General features: G+C 41.7%; 1 protein-coding gene across 8 annotated transcripts in view; it reads left to right on the top strand.

Moving 5' to 3' along the window:
* The window catches only part of LOC139381973 (E3 ubiquitin-protein ligase MARCHF8-like), a 156954-nt gene that overhangs the window by 14571 nt on the left and 115782 nt on the right, over nt 1-26601 (top strand). For all 8 annotated transcript variants that reach the window (XM_071125864.1, XM_071125861.1, XM_071125859.1 and 5 more), the window contains one exon: nt 23115-23304. In XM_071125864.1, coding sequence (XP_070981965.1) covers nt 23209-23304 — 96 coding nt within the window. In that variant the 5' untranslated portion in view covers nt 23115-23208. The remainder of the gene's footprint in view (nt 1-23114; nt 23305-26601) is intronic.

Here is a 26601-nt window from a genome sequence, read left to right on the forward strand (position 1 = left end):
CGCATATTTTGCCCTCAGTGCATCATTGCATTGGAGGTCAATCAACTCCATTTGGAGGTTTGGTGGTGAGCTTTCCACGTCAACAGCAAATGGGTTACCGAGCAGTTCCAACCTGCTTTTTTGTGCTTCAAAGTCAGCAAATCGGCGTCGAAAGTCAGCGGCAAGCATACCTATTTTATCAGCCAACTGTGTGCTCGGGAACGCACTGGTAGAGAGCTTCTCTTTCATGGTCTGGCAGCTGGGAAAGTGGCTCAAATTTTCTTTCCGCATCTGCGTCTCCCACAGAGTCAGTTTGGTTTTAAATGCCTTCACTGTACTGTACATATCAGAGATGACACGATCCCGACCCTGCAGCTGCAAGTTTATTGCATTCAGATGACTCGTAATGTCACACAGAAAAGCCATTTCACACAGAAACATTTCGTCTCGGAGTTGTGTTGTGTCTTTCCCTTTGCTGTCCAAGAACAGACAAATCTCCTCACGAAGCTCGAAACATCTTTGAAGCACCTTTCCCTGGCTTAGCCATCGCACCTCTGTGTGATAAGGCAAATCACCATGCTCCGTTTCTAACTCCGTCAGAAATGCCTTGAACTGGCGGTGATTCAAACCTTTGGCTCTGATAAAGTTAACTGTGCGCGTGATGATGCTCATTACATGCTCCATTTTCAAGGCTTTACCGCACAACGCTTCCTGGTGTATGATACAATGATAAGCTGTCAGCTCACCTGTCGCGTTTTCCTCTTGCATCTTTTCCCGTATCTTCGCCACCAGTCCGCTCCTGTGTCCACACATCGCAGGTGCTCCGTCGGTTGTCAAACCCACGAGTTTTTCCCAAGGCAGCTCCATCTCATTTACACATCTTGACACCTCTTCATACAAATCATGCCCCGTAGTTGTGCCATGCATAGGACGTAAAGCCAAAAACTCCTCTGTCACGCTTAGGTTGGAGTCCACTCCGCGGATGAAAATTGACAACTGGGCAATGTCAGAAATGTCGGTGCTCTCATCCACAGCCAAGGAATATGCAATAAAATCTTTTCCCTTTTTCACAAGCTGCTCTTTTAGATTGATGGACAACTGGTCTACTCTCTCGGCAATGGTGTTTCTGCTCAGACTCACATTTAAAAAGAGTTGCCTTTTTTCTGGGCAAACTTCGTCACAAACTTTAATCATGCAGTTTTTGATGAAATCCCCCTCCGTAAATGGCCGGGCTGATTTAGCGATCTCTTCTGCCAAAATAAAACTGGCCTTGACAGCAGCCTGGCCTTGTGATTTGGCTTTTTTGAACAGAGCCTGTCGAGATTTGAGGCCTCGTTTTAATTCCTCTGCCTTTTGTAGCCTTTGTTCCATGTCCATATTCTTGTTTTTGTCCGCGTGTTTCGTTTCATAATGTCGTCTCAGATTATACTCTTTCAGTACCGCCACACTTTCTCCACACAGAAGACACACAGGTTTTCCAGCTACCTTCGTGAACATATACTCCGACTCCCACCTTGTTTGAAACCCCCGGTTCTCAGTATCCACCTTCCGTTTTGCCATTTTTGATGGGTATCTGAAAGTTAATTTTACTGTGATGCTGACGACTGCTGTGCCAATAAATATTGAAATGAAGCAGCCTACTGCTCGGTGCGTCACCTTTGCATTGTGGGAAATGTAGTATTGGTGCGTGTAAAAGATCTGCGGGCTGCCGGCTTGCTGCGGGCCGGTTCTAATAATAAATCAAGATCATCCCAGGGGCCGTAAAAAACCTTCTTGCGGGCCGGATGTGGCCCGCGGGCCTTGACTCTGACATATGTGTTATATAACATACAGTGGTTTTTAAATAATTTTTAAAAATAGGATGGTTCTGATGAAGTCATTCATTCTTTATAACTGAGGTAATAAGGTGGTTTATGTGTGGACATGCGTGCTTCATTTTGAGCTTTGGGAGTCTCTTTCTCCCTGCCCTATCCCCATTCTAAAGAAGCTTGTCTTATTTCATAGGAACCCTTCAAATGCCAGCAGACACAAAGGTGTGTACTCATGGGCAAATTCCTACTATGTTAGTCATTGTACCAAGTCCTTTTTGATTGTTCAAGAACATGATGTAGATTGAAATGAGGAAATTGATTTTGAAACACACACATGCACCAAAACACACCACATGATTTCTTGGGTAGCAATAAATAAGCTGGTCCTAAATATTTCAAAAACTAAAAGCATTGTATTTGGGACAAATCATTCACTAAACCCTAAACCTCAACTAAATATTCTAATGAATAATGTGGAAAATGAGCAAATTGAGTAGACTAAACTGCTTGGTGTAACCCTGGTTTGTAAACTGTCATGGTCAAAACATATTTATACAACAAACGTTAGCTAAGATGGGGAGTGGTCTGTCTGTAATAAAGCACTGCTCTGCTTTCTTGACATCGCTATCAACAAAACAAGTCCTACAGGCCCTAGGTTTGTCACACCTGGGCCAGAACAGAGCAGAATGTCTAGCCCTTACATACAGTTGAAGTTGGAAGTTTACATACACCTTAGCCAAATACATTTCAACTCAGTTTTCACAATTCCTGACATTTAATCCTAGTAAAAATTAGGATCACCTATTTATTTTAATAATGTGAAATGTCAGAATAATAGTAGAGAGTGATTTTATTTCAGCTTTTATTTCTTTCATCACATTACTAGTGGGTCAGAAGTTTACATACACTCAATTAGAATTTGGTAGCATTGCCTTTAAGTGGTTTAACATGGGTCAAACGTTTCGGGTAGCCTTCCACAAACTTCCCACAATAAGTTGGGTGAATTTTGGCACATTCCTCCTGACAGAGCTGGTGTAACTGAGTCAGGTTTGTAGGCCTCCTTGCTCGCACACGCTTTTTCAGTTCTGCCCACAGATTTTCTATAGGATTGAGGTCAGGGCTTTGTGATGGCCACTCCAATACCTTGAATTTGTTGTCCTAAGCCATTTTGCCACAGCTTTGGAAGTATGCTTGGGGTCATTATCCATTTGGAAGACCCATTTGCGACCAAGCTTTAATTTCCTGACTGATGTCTTGAGATGTTGCTTCAATATATCCACATAATTTTCCTCCTCATGATGTCATCTATTTTGTGAAGTGCACCAGTCCCTCCTGCAGCAAAGCACCCCCACAACATGATGCTGCCACCCCCGTGCTTCACGGTTGGGATGGTGTTCTTCGACTTGCAAGCCTCTCCCTTTTTCCTCCAAACATAACCATGGTCATTATGGCCAAACAGTTCTGTTTTTGTTTCATCAGCCCAGAGGACATTTCTCCAAAAAGTACGATCTTTGTCCCCATGTGCAGTTGCAAACCGTAGTCTGGCTTTTTTATGGCGGTTTTGGAGCAGTGGCTTCTTCCTTGATAACCAGAAAGGCCGCTTATGTCGATATTGGACTTGCTTTACTGTGGATATAGACACTTTTGTACCTGTTTCCTCCAGCATCTTCACAAAGTCCTGTGCTGTTGTTGTGGGATTGACTTGCACTTTTCGCACCAAAGTACGTTCATCTCTAGGAGACAGAACTCGTCTCCTTCCTGAGCGGTATGACGGCTGCGTGGTCCCATGGTGTTTATACTTGCATACTATTGTTTGTACAGATGAACGTGGTACCTTCAGGCATTTGGAAATTGCTCCCAAGGATGAACCAGACTTGTGGAGGTCTACAATTGTTTTTCTGAGATCTTGGCTGATTTCTTTTGATTTCCCCATGATGTCAAGTAAAGAGGCACTGAGTGCACACTTCAGGATGAAGGAGAGAATATTGGGATGAACCTGTGTCTTCACTGTGATGCTAATCATGATGTCACTGCACTATGATCAGACTGAGGTGGCAGCATTTACTATGAGTATTTATCTCCTCTAAAACAGCATCCATCTCATACACTAGAAACCTTTGAACGGTAGTGTACATTCAAACAAAGAACAATTGTGTTGTTGGACAAACAGAGCGATATATATATATATATATATATATATATATATATATATATATATATATAAACAAAGCCTTCGGTAGATGAAACAACGATGAGTCATAATCACATATGGTCATTCTCGCTCATGCTCTTTCTCGCTCTTACTCTCTCTCTCTCTCTCTCTCTCTCTCTCTTTTTCTAGCCCAGCAAATGAAGTATTATCTTTTAAACATATCTGCTCTTTCCAAGTAGTGTTACATTGTTACAACAATTTTGTAAATGTGAAAAGAATGTGTTAGTATTTCATCAGATGAGTCAAAACTCATGTAGCTTTCAGTATGCAGTATGACGGTGAGGAAGCAAAGCAACAGAAATACACACGCACACACAAATACTCTCGCTCTCTCTGCTTTGTTTGTGATAGGTGTGAATGTCATTTCATCAAGTCACCCACCATCTCAGATTGTTCTGAAATCGTTTCTGTAGTTATAAACCAACAAAATTAGCATTCCTGAAACATTTTTTTGTTTCAGGAATGGATGGCTACTTTTGAAGACTCTAAAATCTAAAATGTATTTTGATTTGTTTAACACTTTTTTTGGTTAATACATGATTCCATATATGCTATTTCATAGTTTTGATGTCTTCACTATTATTCTACAATGTAGAAAATAGTAAAAATAAAGAAAAACTTTGAATGAGTAGGTGTTCTAAAACTTTTGACCGGTAGTGTATATGATCAGGACTATTTTCTTGGTAAGAGAACATTAAACCTTTTTAAAAATATTTGTTTAACCTGTTTTTAAAGTATTTTACTGCAAGATATTAATTTCCACAATTGTTTGTTCTTCAAATTATGTATTTTATTAAAACAGAAAAAAATAAGTAAATAGCACAAATTATCTTGAAAAAATAAATAAAAAATTACATTTAAAATCAAACAAATTGTGTGATGGCACTTTTTCAAATGGAAAAATGGGTCTCTAAAGTAAACAGAACACATGGTCAATTAAGTTCTGGGTCCATTCATGTTAAGAGAAGAGATAGAATGACATCAGTTTAATTAGTGAAAGAATTTCAACAAGCGTTTGCAACTCTCTTAGTGAATTTCAGTATGCCATTTATTTAAAAAGATACTTGTTTAACAACTGACCCACATATTTCTTCTTAAAGAATCTTGTAAGATTCTGACTTCCACAGACTTCAAGCTTCCTTTTAATAGGAATTTTCTCAGCTATCTGCAATATGATTGAAGAATGAACAGGTGTTAAACATGGCTTTTGCTACACAGAAAGCAGCAGTTGACTTCTCCATTGTCAACACTTTGATTAAATCACTATCTCTAAAATTACCATATAAGTATCATCAGCTTTTAAAATGTTGTATCATATTTTGGACCCTAGTGAGGCTATTGAGCTATTAGCCTACCGATTGTTCCTGCAGTGAGGAGGATTCATAATGTTTTTCCCACCATCCTCAATTCGTCGGGGCATGGACTCTACAAGGTGTCGAAAGCGTCCCAGAGGAATGCTGGCCCATGTTGACTCCAATGCTTCCCACAGTCTGAGAAACAAGGTCCATGAAGTCAATAACTTGCTTGTAACAGATGACATTCATGTTCTGACTATCTCTGAAACTCACTTAGATAATACCTTTGATGATACAGTGGTAGCATGGTTATAACATCTACCGAAAAGACAGAAATGCCAACTGGGGCGGTGTTGAGGTCTATATTCAGAACCACATGCCTGTAAAGCTTAGAGATAATCTAATGTTTAATACTGTTGAAGTAATATGGCTACAGGTTCATCTTCCTCACCTAAAGCCCATTCTTGTGGGAAGCTGCTATAGACCACTAAGTGCTAACATATGTGTGAATATGTGTGATATCTGGATAATATGTGTGAAATGCTTGATAATGTATGTGATATCAACAGAGAAGTATATTTTCTGGGTGATTTTAAATATTGACTGGCTCTCATCAAGCTGCCCACTCAAGGAAAAAAACTTCCAACTGTAACCAGGTCCTGCAACCTGGTTCAGGTGGTCAGTTAACCTACCAGGGTATTTACAAACAGCACAGGAATGGAATCATCAACCTGTATTGATCACATCTTTACTAATGCTGCAGAAATTGGCTTTAAAGCAGTATCCAAATCCATAGGATGTAGTGATCACGAAATAATAGCCATATCTAGGAAAACCAAAGTTCCAAAGGATGGGCGTCATATAGTTTTATAAGAGGTCATACAATACATTTTGTAGGGATTCATATGTTGACGATGTGAAGTATATTTGCTGGTTTGTGGTGTGTAATGAGGAGCAACCAGATGCTGCACTTGACATATTTATGAAATTACTTATTCCAGTTACTAATAAGCACGCAACCATTAAGAAAATGACTGTAAAAACTGTTAAATCCCCTTGAATTGATGAGGAATTGAAAAATTGTATGGTTGAGAGGGATGAGACAAAAGGTATGGCAAATAAGTTTGGCAGCCCAACTGTACTGCAAATTAAGACATCATGTGACTAAGCTAAATAAAAATAAACTATACTATGAATCAAAGATGAATGATAGTAAAAATCTTTGGAGCACCTTAAATGAAATTTTGGGGGAAAAACCAACTCGAATCCATCATTCATTGAATCAGATGGCTCATTTATCGCAAAACCCACTGATATTGCCAACTATTTTAATTACTTTTTCATTGGCATGATAAACAAACTTAGGGATGACATGCCAGCAACAAACGCTGACACTACACATCCAAGTATATCTGACCAAGTTATGAAAGACAAGAATTGTACTTTTGAATTCTGTAAAGTCAGTGTGGAAGAGGTGAAAAAATGTATTGTTGTCTATCAATAATGACAAGCCACCAGGGTCTGACAATCTGGATGGAAAATTACTGAGGATAATAGCGGACGATATTGCCATATCTTCAATTTAAGCCTACTAGAAAAGTGTGTGCCCTCAGGCCTGAAGGGAAGCTAAAGTCATTCCGCTACCCAAGAATAGTAAAAACCCCCTTTACTGGTTTATATAGCTGACTAATCAGCCTGTTACCAACCCTTAGTAAACTTCTGGAAAAAATGGTGTTTGACCAGATTGAACCTTTATTTAACTAGGCAAGTCAGTTAAGAACAACTCTTATTGGGCCTCCCGGGTGGCGCAGTGGTTAAGGGCGCTGTACTGCAGCGCCAGCTGTGCCATCAGAGTCCTGGGTTCGCGCCCAGGCTCTGTCGTAACCGGCCGCGACCGGGAGGTCCGTGGGGCGACGCACAATTGGCCTAGCGTCGCCCGGGTTAGGGAGGGCTTGGTCGGTAGGGGTGTCCTTGTCTCATCGCGCACCAGCGACTCCTGTGGCGGGCTGGGCGCAGTGTACGCTAGCCAAGGTGGCCAGGTGCACGGTGTTTCCTCCGGCGCATTGGTGCGGCTGGCTTCCGGGTTGGATGTGCGCTGTGTTAAAGAAGCAGCGGCTTGGTTGGTTGTGTATCGGAGGACGCATGACTTTCAACCTTCGTCTCTCCCGAGCCCGTACGGGAGTTGTAGCGATGAGACAAGATACAACAATTGGATACTACGAAATTGGGGAGAAAAAGGGGTAAAATTCAACAAAAAAAAAAGAACAACTCTTATTTACATCGTCGGCCTACCCCGGCCAAACTCGAACGACGCTGGGCCAATTGTGCGCCACAAAGAGGCACTTGGGAAAATTGCAGGTGGCTCAGAACAGGGCAGCATGGCTGTCCCTTAAAAGTACACGGAGAGCTAACATTAATGTAATGCATGTCAATCTCTCATGGCTAAAAGTGGAAGAGAGATTGACTTCCTCATTACTTGTTTTTGTAAAAGTTGTTGACAAGCTGAATGTGCCGAGCTGTCTGTTTTAAAATACTAGCACACAGCTCGGACACCCATGCATACCCCACAAGACATGCCACCAGAGGTCACTTCACAGTCCCTATGTCCAGAACAGTACTACGTAGAGCTATGACTACATGAAACTCTATTCCACATCAGGGAACTGATGCAAGCACTAGAATCAGATTGAAAAAGCAGGTAAAAATACACCTTACGGAACAGCATTTCGCTACACTCGCATTAACATCTGCTAACCATGTGTATGTGACAAATAAATTTGATTTGTGAAGTAACACAAACATAGGCAAAGACACATGCATACACACACATCATAACATACGCACTATACATACACGTACACATGGATTTTGCATTGTAGATTTGTGGTAGTGGAGTATGGGCCTGAGGGCACACACTTGGTGTGTTGTGAATTCTGTAATGAATGTATTGTAAAAAAATATATATATTGTTTAACTGCCTTAATTTTGTCAGACCCCAGGAAGAGTAGCTGCTCCCTTGGTTCTTAACACACTCAAACCGGTGCGCCTGGCACGTACTACCAGACCCCGTTAAAGGCACATGTTTTGTCTTGCCCATTCACCTTCTGAATGGCACACATACGCAATCCATGTCTCAATTGTCTCAAGGCAAAAAAATACTTCTTTAGCCTGTCTCCTCCCCTTCATCTACACTGATTGAAGTGGATTTAACAAGTGACATCAATAAGGGACTATTATTTTCATCATGAGCAAAATGTATTGGTTTCCTACCAAAGTTGCAAAGAAAATGTGGTGAAACATTGTAAGAAACACAAGAGACCAGTTAAATGGATAAAAGGGTGTGGTGGCAGTAGCAGGAAGAGCGGCATCTAGTGGGCAACATATGGTACGTTCACACTCATTTACGGTAAATAATGCAAGTGACTTCAATGGTAGATTTTTCTGAATGGGAAAAAAACATCACCAGATTCACAGGGAATACATTACAAAGGGTGAAGAATCAATACTCCAAGCAACAGCTCCTTACTACTTGTTAAACAGAGATAACTGATACTGTATACTGGTTGTTGAGGGTGGAATCTGCGTGGAGGGGTCTTTGGGTGGCTATTGATAATTCTGTTGAATTCCCCATGTCTTACTCATTCATGTCTTACTCATTCAGCTTAGCTTAATTTCTCAGAGATCAAATTATATTTCAGCAAGGTAATGTTTCAGGAATGCTAATCTTAAATGTTTCTAACAACAGAAACAATTTCTTTATTGTGCCTTTTGAGGTGGAATGACTCAGGCCTGTAATGCAATGGATGTAACACAGTCCGGTATTAGTGTTGACCTGGTTTACCTTCTGTCTTCTAACTCAATCTAACCATACTCTGCTCTGAGCTCCACTATGTCTGCCTGTCTACTGTTCCCTACAGTAGTAACTCAATCTATCCCTGCTGTGCTCTGTGCTCCACTATGTCTGTCTATCAGCCTCCATAGGGAGAATGACTATTGATCCTCTGGAATAGTCTCTCTCTCTCTCTGTGGAGGATGTCAGACCTTGCTGTGCCTGCAGTGTAAAGAACTCTGTGGTGGTTGGAATCTAGGCTGTTTGCAAAGCCCCTCTGAAGCACACAACAGAGATCGGAGCTAGGCGGTGGCTGATGGCACTAGGTAGTTGGTTGCATTTTTATATAGCGCTTTCGACAAAGCCTCAAAGCACTTCACATTAGGCCTATATGGGGATAACTCATCCCATTCCACAGCTGACATTTTGTGCCAGAACACTTACCACACATGGTGGCTGAGATTAATGGTATTGGTACGCAATGAAACTGGAAACAGTTGACAGCCCCCATATATCACCTTGGCAGAAGTGCTGGCTCAGGTGGAATGGATCGGGAGTAGTAATACATTATCTATTTTTGATGATGTACTGTACCTTACCATTCTCTGGTTGATGATGTACTGTACCTTACCATTCTCTGGTTGATGATGTAGTGTACCTTACCATTCTCTGGTTGAGGATGTACTGTACCTTACCATTCTCTGGTTGAGGATGTACTGTACCTTACCATTCTCTGGTTGATGATGTACCGTACCTTACCATTCTCTGGTTGAGGATGTACTGTACCTTACCATTCTCTGGTTGAGGATGTACTGTACATTAGCATTCTCTGGTTGAGGATGTACTGTACCTTACCATTCTCTGGTTGAGGATGTACTGTACCTTACCATTCTCTGGTTGATGATGTACTGTACCTTACCATTCTCTGGTTGATGATGTACTGTACCTTACCATTCTCTGGTTGATGATGTACTGTACCTTACCATTCTCTGGTTGATGATGTACTGTACCTTACCATTCTCTGGTTGAGGATGTACTGTACCTTACCATTCTCTGGTTGATGATGTACTGTACCTTACCATTCTCTGGTTGATGATGTACTGTACCTTACCATTCTCTGGTTGATGATGTACTGTACCTTACCATTCTCTGGTTGAGGATGTACTGTACCTTACCATTCTCTGGTTGAGGATGTACTGTACCTTACCATTCTCTGGTTGATGATGTACTGTACCTTACCATTCTCTGGTTGATGTACTGTACCTTACCATTCTCTGGTTGAGGATGTGCTGTACCTTACCATTCTCTGGTTGAGGATGTACTGTACCTTACCATTCTCTGGTTGAGGATGTACTGTACCTTACCATTCTCTGGTTGAGGATGTACTGTACCTTACCATTCTCTGGTTGAGGATGTACTGTACCTTACCATTCTCTGGTTGATGATGTACTGTACCTTACCATTCTCTGGTTGAGGATGTACTGTACCTTACCATTCTCTGGTTGAGGATGTACTGTACCTTACCATTCTCTGGTTGAGGATGTACTGTACCTTACCATTCTCTGGTTGAGGATGTACTGTACCTTAGCATTCTCTGGTTGAGGATGTACTGTACCTTACCATTCTCTGGTTGAGGATGTACTGTACCTTAGCATTCTCTGGTTGAGGATGTACTGTACCTTACCATTCTCTGGTTGAGGATGTACTGTACCTTAGCATTCTCTGGTTGATGATGTACTGTACCTTACCATTCTCTGGTTGAGGATGTACTGTACCTTACCATTCTCTGGTTGGGGATGTACTGTACCTTACCATTCTCTGGTTGAGGATGTACTGTACCTTACCATTCTCTGGTTGATGATGTACTGTACCTTACCATTCTCTGGTTGATGATGTACTGTACCTTACCATTCTCTGGTTGAGGATGTACTGTACCTTACCATTCTCTGGTTGAGGATGTACTGTACCTTACCATTCTCTGGTTGAGGATGTACTGTACCTTACCATTCTCTGGTTGAGGATGTACTGTACCTTACCATTCTCTGGTTGAGGATGTACTGTACCTTACCATTCTCTGGTTGAGGATGTACTGTACCTTACCATTCTCTGGTTGAGGATGTACTGTACCTTACCATTCTCTGGTTGAGGATGTACTGTACCTTACCATTCTCTGGTTGATGATGTTCTGTACCTTACCATTCTCTGGTTGATGATGTACTGTACCTTACCATTCTCTGGTTGAGGATGTACTGTACCTTACCATTCTCTGGTTGATGTACTGTACCTTACCATTCTCTGGTTGAGGATGTACTGTACCTTACCATTCTCTGGTTGAGGATGTATTGTACCTTACCATTCTCTGGTTGATGATGTACTGTACCTTACCATTCTCTGGTTGATGATGTACTGTACCTTACCATTCTCTGGTTGATGATGTACTGTACCTTACCATTCTCTGGTTGAGGATGTACTGTACCTTACCATTCTCTGGTTGAGGATGTACTGTACCTTACCATTCTCTGGTTGAGGATGTACTGTACCTTACCATTCTCTGGTTGAGGATGTACTGTACCTTACCATTCTCTGGTTGAGGATGTACTGTACCTTACCATTCTCTGGTTGAGGATGTACTGTACCTTAGCATTCTCTGGTTGAGGATGTACTGTACCTTACCATTCTCTGGTTGAGGATGTACTGTACCTTACCATTCTCTGGTTGAGGATGTACTGTACCTTAGCATTCTCTGGTTGAGGATGTACTGTACCTTACCATTCTCTGGTTGATGATGTACTGTACCTTACCATTCTCTGGTTGATGATGTACTGTACCTTACCATTCTCTGGTTGAGGATGTACTGTACCTTACCATTCTCTGGTTGAGGATGTACTGTACCTTACCATTCTCTGGTTGAGGATGTACTGTACCTTACCATTCTCTGGTTGAGGATGTACTGTACCTTACCATTCTCTGGTTGAGGATGTACTGTACCTTACCATTCTCTAGTTGAGGATGTACTGTACCTTACCATTCTCTGGTTGAGGATGTACTGTACCTTACCATTCTCTGGTTGAGGATGTACTGTACCTTACCATTCTCTGGTTGATGATGTTCTGTACCTTACCATTCTCTGGTTGATGATGTACTGTACCTTACCATTCTCTGGTTGAGGATGTACTGTACCTTACCATTCTCTGGTTGATGTACTGTACCTTACCATTCTCTGGTTGAGGATGTACTGTACCTTACCATTCTCTGGTTGAGGATGTATTGTACCTTACCATTCTCTGGTTGATGATGTACTGTACCTTACCATTCTCTGGTTGATGATGTACTGTACCTTACCATTCTCTGGTTGATGATGTAGTGTACCTTACCATTCTCTAGTTGAGGATGTACTGTACCTTACCATTCTCTGGTTGAGGATGTACTGTACCTTACCATTCTCTGGTTGAGGATGCACTGTACCTTACCATTCTCTAGTTGAGGATGTACTGTACCTTACCATTCTCTGGTTGAGGATGTACTGTACCTTACCATTCTCTGGTTGAGGATGTACTGTACCTTACCATTCTCTGGTTGATGATGTACTGTACCTTACCATTCTCTGGTTGAGGATGTACTGTACCTTACCATTCTCTGGTTGAGGATGTACTGTACCTTACCATTCTCTGGTTGAGGATGTACTGTACCTTACCATTCTCTGGTTGAGGATGTATTGTACCTTACCATTCTCTGGTTGATGATGTACTGTACCTTACCATTCTCTGGTTGATGATGTACTGTACCTTACCATTCTCTGGTTGATGATGTAGTGTACCTTACCATTCTCTGGTTGAGGATGTACTGTACCTTACCATTCTCTGGTTGAGGATGTACTGTACCTTACCATTCTCTGGTTGAGGATGTACTGTACCTTACCATTCTCTGGTTGATGATGTACTGTACCTTACCATTCTCTGGTTGATGATGTACTGTACCTTACCATTCTCTGGTTGATGATGTACTGTACCTTACCATTCTCTGGTTGATGATGTACTGTACCTTACCATTCTCTGGTTGAGGATGTACTGTACCTTACCATTCTCTAGTTGAGGATGTACTGTACCTTACCATTCTCTGGTTGAGGATGTACTGTACCTTACCATTCTCTGGTTGAGGATGTACTGTACCTTACCATTCTCTGGTTGATGATGTACTGTACCTTACCATTCTCTGGTTGAGGATGTACTGTACCTTACCATTCTCTGGTTGATGTACTGTACCTTACCATTCTCTGGTTGAGGATGTACTGTACCTTACCATTCTCTGGTTGAGGATGTACTGTACCTTACCATTCTCTGGTTGAGGATGTATTGTACCTTACCATTCTCTGGTTGATGATGTACTGTACCTTACCATTCTCTGGTTGATGATGTACTGTACCTTACCATTCTCTGGTTGAGGATGTACTGTACCTTACCATTCTCTAGTTGAGGATGTACTGTACCTTACCATTCTCTGGTTGATGATGTACTGTACCTTACCATTCTCTGGTTGAGGATGTACTGTACCTTACCATTCTCTGGTTGAGGATGTACTGTACCTTACCATTCTCTGGTTGAGGATGTACTGTACCTTACCATTCTCTGGTTGAGGATGTACTGTACCTTACCATTCTCTGGTTGAGGATGTACTGTACCTTACCATTCTCTAGTTGAGGATGTACTGTACCTTACCATTCTCTGGTTGAGGATGTACTGTACCTTACCATTCTCTGGTTGAGGATGTACTGTACCTTACCATTCTCTGGTTGATGATGTTCTGTACCTTACCATTCTCTGGTTGATGATGTACTGTACCTTACCATTCTCTGGTTGAGGATGTACTGTACCTTACCATTCTCTGGTTGATGTACTGTACCTTACCATTCTCTGGTTGAGGATGTACTGTACCTTACCATTCTCTGGTTGAGGATGTATTGTGCCTTACCATTCTCTGGTTGATGATGTACTGTACCTTACCATTCTCTGGTTGATGATGTACTGTACCTTACCATTCTCTGGTTGATGATGTAGTGTACCTTACCATTCTCTAGTTGAGGATGTACTGTACCTTACCATTCTCTGGTTGAGGATGTACTGTACCTTACCATTCTCTGGTTGAGGATGCACTGTACCTTACCATTCTCTAGTTGAGGATGTACTGTACCTTACCATTCTCTGGTTGAGGATGTACTGTACCTTACCATTCTCTGGTTGAGGATGTACTGTACCTTACCATTCTCTGGTTGATGATGTACTGTACCTTACCATTCTCTGGTTGAGGATGTACTGTACCTTACCATTCTCTGGTTGAGGATGTACTGTACCTTACCATTCTCTGGTTGAGGATGTACTGTACCTTACCATTCTCTGGTTGAGGATGTATTGTACCTTACCATTCTCTGGTTGATGATGTACTGTACCTTACCATTCTCTGGTTGATGATGTACTGTACCTTACCATTCTCTGGTTGATGATGTAGTGTACCTTACCATTCTCTGGTTGAGGATGTACTGTACCTTACCATTCTCTGGTTGAGGATGTACTGTACCTTACCATTCTCTGGTTGAGGATGTACTGTACCTTACCATTCTCTGGTTGATGATGTACTGTACCTTACCATTCTCTGGTTGATGATGTACTGTACCTTACCATTCTCTGGTTGATGATGTACTGTACCTTACCATTCTCTGGTTGATGATGTACTGTACCTTACCATTCTCTGGTTGAGGATGTACTGTACCTTACCATTCTCTAGTTGAGGATGTACTGTACCTTACCATTCTCTGGTTGAGGATGTACTGTACCTTACCATTCTCTGGTTGAGGATGTACTGTACCTTACCATTCTCTGGTTGATGATGTACTGTACCTTACCATTCTCTGGTTGAGGATGTACTGTACCTTACCATTCTCTGGTTGATGTACTGTACCTTACCATTCTCTGGTTGAGGATGTACTGTACCTTACCATTCTCTGGTTGAGGATGTACTGTACCTTACCATTCTCTGGTTGAGGATGTATTGTACCTTACCATTCTCTGGTTGATGATGTACTGTACCTTACCATTCTCTGGTTGATGATGTACTGTACCTTACCATTCTCTGGTTGATGATGTAGTGTACCTTACCATTCTCTGGTTGAGGATGTACTGTACCTTACCATTCTCTGGTTGAGGATGTACTGTACCTTACCATTCTCTGGTTGATGATGTACTGTACCTTACCATTCTCTGGTTGAGGATGTAGTGTACCTTACCATTCTCTGGTTGATGATGTACTGTACCTTACCATTCTCTGGTTGAGGATGTACTGTACCTTACCATTCTCTGGTTGATGATGTACTGTACCTTACCATTCTCTGGTTGATGATGTACTGTACCTTACCATTCTCTGGTTGATGATGTACTGTACCTTACCATTCTCTGGTTGAGGATGTACTGTACCTTACCATTCTCTGGTTGATGATGTACTGTACCTTACCATTCTCTGGTTGATGATGTACTGTACCTTACCATTCTCTGGTTGATGATGTACTGTACCTTACCATTCTCTGGTTGATGATGTACTGTACCTTACCATTCTCTGGTTGAGGATGTACTGTACCTTACCATTCTCTGGTTGATGATGTACTGTACCTGTTTTGTCGCCCTGAAGTAGCAGTTCCCGCTTTACACAGAAGGCCTTTTCATTCGTCATGGATGTGTAGATCTATACAGCAGTTGTGTTTTGAAAGATAATTTCATGGGTGGATGCTTAATTTATGTATCATGTAGGTGTACATTTGATTTAACATACCTTTTATCCAGGTTGGCTCATTAAAATACATTTGAAATAGATGTAATACATTTTTCACAACAGATCTGGAGACTTGATAAACAGCATTGCACTGTCTTTGAATTTAAAACCAGAAGGGAAAGATTTATTCAAGACCTTGCTTATGGCTGCAATGAAATCACTGTTGACTTGAACTACCAGAGCTAGAGCTTTATACAGGGTCCATTCTTACAGGCCTCTACGGAGAAACATTCCTATTATACTGAAAGTGCACCGGCCTGCAGCAGAGAAAGAACTGGGTTGGATACATCGAGGCCAGGTTTAGATCTCACAGATGGAAAGGTTGCGTCAATGTTTCTAATCAGTTTATCAATGGTTTCATAATAAAAATTCACCTCAGCAGAATAATCAGTTAGAATTGTCTGACTGTTTTCCCACAGACCATTTCAGTTCCATTTTTCCCAGACACAGACAGTAGATGTGGGATGTTTGGAAAGCATAACACGCACGCACGCACAACGGGACTTTATGAAGAGTGTTTAACAGAGGTGTGGTATTCAGATATTGTCACAACCAGCCTGTATTGCCTTTTTGATGAAAGTTTGTTATCTGAAGATATTCTGGACTGAACTGTGTGTCCCTTCACACAGAAGCCTGCCAGCTTGTGTTTGACCATCAATAAGGTTTACAGGCTGACACACATGTTCAATACCAGTCAGTGGTATCATAGGAAACATATAATAAAATTATGTTATTACTGTACTCCAATATATACCTGTGTCTATTATTATATTATAAAAATGTATCTGTAAGGTTCGTTGACTCCAGTGAGCTAACGATTAGTGAGATGTTGTTGTGGATATTATGAGGGGAGAGGAGGGAGAGAAAGAGTTGAGGCTATAAAATGTTTATTTACATTGTTTACAACATTGGAGTAAAACAAGCTTATATTTTGGGTTCTGATAGGGTCCGACAGTTGAACGAACTCATGAGGCATTTATAAGTTATATTCTTTAAGAATCAATGGGTTAGTGGTGCGGTCAGCTGTTTTTCCACCCGCACCCACCTGCAATTGCTAATAACTCATCCACAACCGCCCAACCTATATGTGAAAAAGAGAAAATATGAGGCCTGCACCAGGTCCTAATCCGCTAATTTAGAAAATGCGCTGTAGGCCACAGTCCGAGACGGCAGAAATATTTTTGGACAGGGGGTGTAGGATTTCTTTGGGCCTTTTAGATACTTTTGGTCATGTAGTGTATGTGGACACCTGCTCGTCGAACAGCTCATTACAAAATCATGGGCATTAATATGGAGTTGGTCCCCCCTTTACTGCTATAACAGCCTCCACTCTTCTGGGAAAGCTTTCCCGTAGATGTTGGAACATTGCTGCGGAGATTTGCTTACATTCAGCCACAAGAGCATTAGTGAGGTCGGGCACTGATGTTGGCCGATTAGGCCTGGCCTCACAGTGGGCGTTCCAATTCATCCCAAAGGTGTTAGACAGGGTTGAGGTCAGGGCTCTGTGTAGGCCAGTCAAGTTCTTCCACACCGATCTCGACGAACCATTTCTGTATGGACCTCGCTTTGTGCACAGGGGCATTGTCATGCTGAAACAGGTTGGAAGCACAGAATCGTCTTGAATGTCATTGTATGCTGTAGCGTTAAGATTTCCCTTCACTGGAACTAAGGCGCCTAGCCAGAACCACAAAAAACAGCCCCAGACCATTATTCCTCCTCCACTAAACTTTACAGTTGGTACTATGCATAGAGTTCTCCTGGCATGCGCCAAACCCAGATTCGTCCGTCGGACTGCCAGATGGTGAAGCATGATTCATCACTCCAGAGAACGCGTTTCCACTGCTCCAGAGTCCAATGGCGGCGAACTTGTCAATCACTTATTAAAGACTTGCAGCAAGACACAACCCACTGTGCAAAAACTGACTGAATCAATGTGGAAAAATGATTGTATTTGCAAAAAGTCCTCAACGTTTTTTTCACCAAACCTTTAACCAATGACATGGTGACAACTCAACCAAATGTGAATCTAAATAAAATAAAATAACATTTTATTGGTCATATACACACACATATTTTGGGGCGGCAGGTAGCCCAGTGGTTAGAGCGCTGGGCCAGTAACCGAAAGGTTGCTAGAGCGAATCCCTGAGCTGACAAGATAAACATCTATCATTCTGCCTCTGTACAGGGCAAGGTTGTAATTGTAAATAAGAATTTGTTCTTAACTGACTTGCCTAGTTAAATAAAGATATACATGTGTTTAGCAGATGTTATTGCGGGTGTAGCTAAATCCTTGCGCTTCTAGCTCCGACAGTGCAGTAATATCGAACAATTCCACAATTCAAACAACATCGAACAATTCCCAATACACACAAATCTAGTAAAGGAATGGAATTAAGAATATAAAAATATATGGACGATGGGTAAATTATGAGATGAGATGGGTAAATTATTAAAAGTTCTAGTGTTCTATTTATTAAAGTGGCCAGTGATTTTAAGTCTATGTATATAGACAGCAGCCTCTCTGTGTTAGTGATGGCTATTTAACAGTCTGATGGCCTTGAGATAGAAGCTGTTTTTCCGTCTCTATGTCTCAGCTTTGATTCACCTGTACTGACCTCGCCTTCTGGATGGTAGCGGGGTGAACAGGCAGTGGCTCGGGTGGTTGATGTCCTTGATGATCCTTTTGGCCTTCCTGTGACATCGGGGGTGCTGTAGGTGTCCTGGAGGGCAGGTAGTTTGTTGGGCAGACCGGTGATGCGTTGGGCAGACCGCAATACCCTCTGGAGAGTCTTGTGGTTGCGGGTGGTGCATTGGCCGCATCAAGCGCTGATACAGCCCGACAGGATGCTCTCGATTGTGCATCTGTAAAAGTTTGTGAGGATTATAGGTGTTGCGCCTTCTTCACCACACTGTCTTTCTGAGTTGACCATTTCAGTTTGTCAGTGATGTGTATGCCGAAGAACGTGAAGCTTTCCACCTTCTCCACTACAGTCCCATCGATGTGGATAGGGGGGTGCTCCCTCTGCTGTTTCCTGAAGTCCACGATCATCTACTTTATTTTGTTGATGTTGAGTGAGATGTTGTTTTCTTGGCACCACACTCCCAGAGCCCTCACCTCCTCCCTGTAGGCTGTCTCATCATTGTTGGTTATCAAGCCTACTACTGTTGTGTCATCTGCAAACTTGATGATTGAGTTGGAGGCGTGCTTGGCCACACAGTCATGGGTGAACAGGGAGTACAGGAGGGGACTGAGCACGCACCCTTGTGGGGCCCCAGTGTTGAGGTTCAGCTGGGTGGAGGTGTGGTTTCCTACCTTCACCACCTGGGGTGAAATGACGTCTGTGCCAAGTGGGAATGGTGTATGAATCATTAGACTCAAGCAGTGTGTGTGAGTGTGCGTGCTGACAGCAATCAGAGCCCACTCGCACTCTCTTTTGTGTGTTTCAGCATGTTATTGTAAAACCGAACAAGCCTCCAGTCATAATGACCTCTGTTGCTGGCACCATGGCAACAAGGTCACTTTCTGACCGATCAGACCTTTTCAGGAAGTTATTGATTGGCCAGATGGTTACCGAAACAGTGATCGGACAGACATATACAGTAACATTGATTGTCCAGAACGCAAATGTAACCCACATGGAGTTTAAATATTTAGTACAATCTCTATTTTAGGCCCCACCTACAGGCCTAGAGATTAGTTTAGAACCAGGCTTACTTCTGTAAAGGCTTCAGTCCTCTGCTTGTTCAGTTGGCTATATTGGTGAAGTACTAGCTACAGTATATTGATTAAAGCCTGTTCTTTTGCAGATCATTCAAATTGTATGAGTACATTATCTTTCTAGCAGATTCTGTTCAACTATAAATTATCTAGTGATAAGCAAGCGATATGTGAAGTAGGGCTAGGGTCAACACGTGTGTGTGTATATCTCATCATGTTGCTGGGGTCTACACCGGTCCAAACAGAGGTGAAACAAAATGGCAGTACTGCCTACAAACACATGACCTTGTCCCTGTATCTACATAAAGCCGGGCTTTGTGTGTGTGTGTGTGTGTGTGTGTGTGTGTGTGTGTGTGTGTGTGTGTGTGTGTGTGTGTGTGTGTGTGTGTGTGTGTGTGTGTGTGTGTGTGTGTGTGTGTGTGTGTGTGTGTGTGTGTGTGTGTGTGTGTGTGTGTGTGTGTGTGTGTGTGTGTAGGATGGTGAAGGCTGGGTCAGTGTCCATGTAGCACTAGTGTGTAGGGGAAACAGTGGTTTGTGCAGACATTTCTCTGGACTCACTGTCTCACACTGGAGATAAGCTCATAAGCAATTGCATGTTGGAGGTCTCCCTTTCACTGTCTATCTTGTTCTTTTTCTCTATCCCTCTCCATCTCTCTCTCTCCACCCTCCTTCACTCTGCCCCATCTCTCTTTCTCTGTCTCCCTCTCTCCCCAATCTCTTTTTCTCTGTCTCCCCCTCTCCTGCTCTCCTTCTCTCTCATTACACAATGGAAAGCCTTTCCTTAATGGAAAGCCCTGGTATGTAATTCATCTGTCTGTGATGGTATCAGGTCCCCTTGTTAGTCTCCCTGTGTCTTGTCCTCACGGTCTATAATGTCCTTGGGATCTGAGGGAGAGACTACCAGAAACCCCTATAGTCCCCTGAGATATCCCTAACCTTTACTGAGAGAGAACCCACCTCTACTTCCAGACAGCACTAGATTAGTGATGCATCAATACCCCTCATCCTCGCCTTTCTTCCTGTCTTCTACCTCTTCCCTCCCTCCCGGTTGTTGTGTTATCATGGTGCTGCACTTTGTGACAACTGCTGTTGTCAAAAGGGCTATATGAAATACATTTGATTGATTGACCGTGGTTCAGCCTTCACAGCGCAAGGCAATGTTTACAGAAGGCAGAAAATGCTATCCCAAACGAAATAGTATTATTTGTGTTTACCCTTTATTTAACTAGGCAAGTCAGTTGAGAACAAATTCTTATTATAAGTGTTGATATTAGTTGGTAGGTGTCTTTAATTCAACATTGTGTTTTGATGTTTTTCTAATACCTTTTAAGACTTTTTCTGGGTGATGTTTAGTGCTCATGGGTCCTTTAACATGGAAATGACCTCTGTGGTGCACATTGTTATATACAGTGCCTTGCGAAAGTATTCGGCCCCCTTGAACTTTGCAACCTTTTGCCACATTTCAGGCTTCAAACATAAAGATATAAAACTGTATTTGTTTGTGAAGAATCAACATTGTGGGACACAATCATGAAGTGGAACGACATTTATTGGATATTTCAAACTTTTTTAACAAATCAAAAACTGAAAAATTGGGCGTGCCAAATTATTCAGCCCCTTTACTTTCAGTGCAGCAAACTCTCTCCAGAAGTTCAGTGAGGATTTCTGAATGATCCAATGTTGACCTAAATGACTAATGATGATAAATACAATCCACCTGTGTGTAATCAAGTCTCCGTATAAATGCACCTGCACTGTGATAGTCTCAGAGGTCCGTTAAAAGCGCAGAGAGCATCATGAAGAACAAGGAACACACCAGGCAGGTCCGAGATACTGTTGTGAAGAAGTTTAAAGCCGGATTTGGATACAAAAAGATTTCCCAAGCTTTAAACATCCCAAGGAGCACTGTGCAAGCGATAATATTGAAATGGAAGGAGTATCAGACCACTGCAAATCTACCAAGACCTGGCCGTCCCTCTAAACTTTCAGCTCATACAAGGAGAAGACTGATCAGAGATGCAGCCAAGAGGCCCATGATCACTCTGGATGAACTGCAGAGATATACAGCTGAGGTTTGAGACTCTGTCCATAGGACAACAATCAGTCGTATATTGCACAAATCTGGCCTTTATGGAAGAGTGGCAAGAAGAAAGCCATTTCTTAAAGATATCCATAAAAAGTGTCGTTTAAAGTTTGCCACAAGCCACCTGGGAGACACACCAAACATGTGGAAGAAGGTGCTCTGGTCAGATGAAACCAAAATTGAACTTTTTGGCAACAATGCAAAACGTTATGCTTGGCGTAAAAGCAACACAGCTGAACACACCATTCCCATTGTCAAACATGGTGGTGGCAGCATCATGGTTTTTGGCCTGCTTTTCTTCAGCAGGGACAGGGAAGATGGTTAAAATTGATGGGAAGATGGATGGAGCCAAATACAGGACCATTCTGGAAGAAAACCTGATGGATTCTGCAAAAGACCTGAGACTGGGACGGAGATTTGTCTTCCAACAAGACAATGATCCAAAACATAAAGCAAAATCTACAATGGAATGGTTCAAAAATAAACATATCCAGGTGTTAGAATGGCCAAGTCAAAGTCCAGACCTGAATCCGATCGAGAATCTGTGGAAAGAACTGAAAACTGCTGTTCACAAATGCTCTCCATCCAACCTCACTGAGCTCGAGCTGTTTTGCAAGGAGGAATGGGAAAAAATTTCAGTCTCTCGATGTGCAAAACTGATAGAGACATACCCCAAGCGACTTACAGCTGTAATCGCAGCAAAAGGTGACGCTACAAAGTATTAACTTAAGGGGGCTGAATAATTTTGCACGCCCAATTTTTCAGTTTTTGATTTGTTAAAAAAGTTTGAAATATCCAATAAATGTTGTTCCACTTCATGATTGTGTCCCACTTGTTGTTGATTCTTCACAAACAAATACAGTTTTATATCTTTATGTTTGAAGCCTGAAATGTGGCAAAAGGTCGCAAAGTTCAAGGGGGCCGAATACTTTCGCAAGGCACTGTACATATCGTTCTATTTGTCGTCATCGCATCAATTCAGCCAATTTATCACAATATAGATTTTTGTCCGTATCATCCAGCTCTAATTCAGACCTTTGTCAATGTGGACAGTCAGTGTGCTATGTTCTATTCAGACCACGGTTCATTCTCTCCCTCTCCATCAATGTGCTCTTATTCTATTTTCAGACAATAGTTTTTATAGACTTCACAGCATGGGCTGTTCTGACTCTTTTCTCTGTCAATGTGTTATCATCACTCTGATTAGCCACCCACAGTTCCAGAATCAGACCAGTCATACTGTTGGAGGAAAGAAAAGAAAATGGCTACAAATAATAAAAGTATATCTTGTGAAAATAAATGTGAGTAGTGTTATTTATGTGCTGTATGTCTAAACCTGTATTTCCTCTTTCTACTTATTCTCCTCTCCAGAGCAGTGTAGCCTGGGAGTAGCGATTCAGCCCGTCATGCCAGCGAGACAGGAAGTGTGTGTGTGAGCCCGACCAGTCCGGTGGGCTGCGCAGGGATGAACATGCCACTGCACCAGATCTCTGTCATCCCCCGCGATGTCACTTCCTCCCGGGTCAGCAGCAGCGGAAAGTCCAAGGACAAGGACAAACAGGTAGGGTCAAAGATCATGGTCTTCTAGTGGGGTGTTTAGGAGGGGGACACCGTTTGGTATGACATGTTTTTTGGCAGGATGACACACTTTCTTAAACAGACTAATGGCAAGATCCATTGTGGACCACACCTTGTCATGTTTTAATACCGGTTCGGTGTAGCTGTGATTCCAGGAACTCCACAAAGACAGATTGGGGTGTGTGCTTGTGCGTGTGTGTGAGTAGAGAACAGCTCACAGTTCATCACAGTAAAGTCCCCACTGCTAAGCTGAAGTGGTTTAATGTGGAGAAGCTTTCAGTTTGTGGACGGTTTTGTGCTACTATGCTGAGTTGGACGGTCACAAGAGGATGTGTGTAGTGTGTTGCTTGCCATTTTGTGGACATACTACGCAGCGCACAGACCCCCTCGCTCACTCAACTTTGTGGAGATACATTGAGTTTTCTTGTAGGCCTTTTATGCGGGGAAACAGTGAAGCCATCTGTGTAGCCTATTCCCTATTTCTGTTTGAGTCTTTTATTGAACAATGTGAAACAATTTTGTGTCTGTTAGCTGCTTTTCATTAAATCAAGCATAGCTGTTCTTTTTATGGCCTAAAATAAATGTGTTCATATAGGCATAAATGATCTACAGGCTATAGTGTACCGAATTTTGTTCAGTAATGAAAATAAAACATTTTAATGCAGAAAAAATGGATCTGGTAAAAGGCTGACATTTGGAGGTTTTAATAAATAAAAAATACTCTGTCACATGACTATAGAAATGGAAACATTGGGATTTTAGAGACACAAAGTAACAATAACCTATGATTAAAGAGTTAGTCTGTAATGGGCTCTCACCATCATTATCATTATTCACATCGTTCCAATTCAATCAAGTCACAATTATCAGCTTTGGTATTGACATCAGTGAGCAGGCTTTCAGAGAGTGGAGAGACACATGGGTAGGCCTATCTACTGAAAACAAACATTATAATGAAATTCAGACCACAGAAATCAAATGTTTATATAAAATGTCTGCCTTTTACCCTACATGTAACAGTCTAAGTCAATTTAATGTAGGAAAACATCACAAAATCCATTTGACCTGTGTCGTTTCATTGAGTCTCATTATGATACGGAAAACGTAGCATATTTCAAAACAACAGAATACCATATTTTGAGTTTACTGTATAGGCCATTATATAAAATATTAATCCGAGGTACAACTTTAAGGCAAAGACATCTTTTAAAACTTTTTTGATATTCACCTCATGTCTTTATAATATGAATGAAAATGTAGTCTATTTTGTTTTGAAATCACTAACGTTATTTGTCCATCTCTCCAATTTGTTCCCACTTTCAATCAAAAAATATGCATGAGAAATTCACAAGACTATAACATTGGACTGTAGTAAAGTGCCACCCAACCCTGGCTTTGATGACACTCCGGAGAAGCCATTGAATAAAAGGCATTACAAGGAAATAAAGCTTTTTTTGCTTTTGAACCTGTTTAAAAATGCTATAGGCCAAAATTTTTACCCGGCATAGTTTGGACTATCCTTTTCATAACGTATGAGACATTCTAGAAAAACCATGCGTGCTATCACAACAGCTGTTCACTTTACTGTCATTCTGGAAATCATTTTCTGAATCAGATGATGATTTGTTGAAAAGGGGTTCAAGTTCGATGTCTGTCTAATCTCACAGATTAATGCTTACTATATTGATAGGCAAACAACACTGCCATTAATACACGGATTGAAAAGTGTTTTATTTCAGCACGATTTTGGACCAGTAAAATGTTTTAGAATGTATTAACATTTTACAATCCCATGAGGCCCAGAATACAGTTCTAGTTTTAGGAGGTCATACTTAAATGTAAAATAATAATATGCACACAAACTAAAGAAAACTATTTTAGTATTCTTTTAACTTAAGATTCTCACAAAGACGGGCACACAGTCCAGACAGACAAACAGTACAGTAGGCTATACATTTCACAAGAAGAGTATAGGCTATTTTAAGAGATTTAACTGAATGAATGCAAATGTACGCCGTATGCTGCTAATTAACAATAACTATGTCCAATTGATTACCTTTGAAACTATCCTCTTTGAACTGCCGGATCTGAATAATAGTCCAGCAATCTAATTGCAAATCGTTCATAATCTAAATATTCTGCTTATAAAGATCTTGCACTGCTACCCTCAGCATTCATTATTCTTACACGGAACCCATACTGGCTGCGCGCATGCGCCATCGTGCATAAGTATATTTTGTCCCCCTACGCCAAAAGCGATCATGACACGCAGGTTAAAATATCAAAACAAACTCTGAACCAATGACATTCATTTGGGAACAGGTCGAAAAGCATTAAACATTTATGGCAATTTAGCTAGTTAGCTTGCACTTGCACTTGTTAGCTAATTTCTTCTATTTAGCTAGTTTGCTGTTGCTGCTGCTCGGCCATGGAAACCCATTTCATAAAGCTCCCGACGATCAGTTCTTGTGTTGACCTTGCTTCCAGAGGCAGTTTGGAACTCCGTAGCGAGTGTTACAACCGAGGACAAATGTTTTTATGCGCTTCAGTACTCGGAAGTCTCGTTCTGTGAGCTTGTGTGGCCTACCACTTCGCGGCTGAGCCGTTGTTGCTCCTAGACGTTTCCACTTAACAATAGCTGCACTTACAGTTGACTGGGGCAGCTCTAGCAGGGAAGAAATTTGATGAACTGACTTGTTTGAAAGGTGGCATCCTATGACAGTGCCACGTTGAAAGTCACAGAGCTCTTCAGTCAGGCCATTCTACTGACAATGTTTCGCTATGGAGATTGCATGGCTGTGTGCTCGATTTTATACACCTGTCAGTCAGCAAAGGGTGTGGCTGAAATAGCTGAATCCACTAATTTCAACGGGTTTCCAAATACCTTTGTATTTATATAGTGTTCTTGTGCATCTGCCTGTGCTTGTGTGTATAGAGGCTCCACTGTTAAGTGGTTTAATACGGACGGAGAAGCTTTCAGTTTGTAGTTGTTTTCGTGCTACAAATGCTGAGCCATAAGGTCACACGGGAGGATGAGTGTGTGTATGTCTCTCTTTTATCTATTTTTTTTATGTGTGTGCTTGTTTATGTTATTGTGCTCCCATGTGTTTGTGTGTGTATGTGTGTGTTTGTGTGTGAAGGGCAGTAGTGGTCAGCTGTAGATCTGCTAAACAAAGCGTTGTTCTGTCAACATGTCTGTCTGCCTGGTGTCTGTCTTCTTACCAACAAAATACTCAATAACACGGTCTATTGTTTATCAGGGTCTGAGTACCTCAGGATG

The sequence above is a fragment of the Oncorhynchus clarkii genome, chromosome 23, assembly GCF_045791955.1.
Source record: "Oncorhynchus clarkii lewisi isolate Uvic-CL-2024 chromosome 23, UVic_Ocla_1.0, whole genome shotgun sequence".
Classification (NCBI taxonomy): domain Eukaryota; kingdom Metazoa; phylum Chordata; class Actinopteri; order Salmoniformes; family Salmonidae; genus Oncorhynchus; species Oncorhynchus clarkii.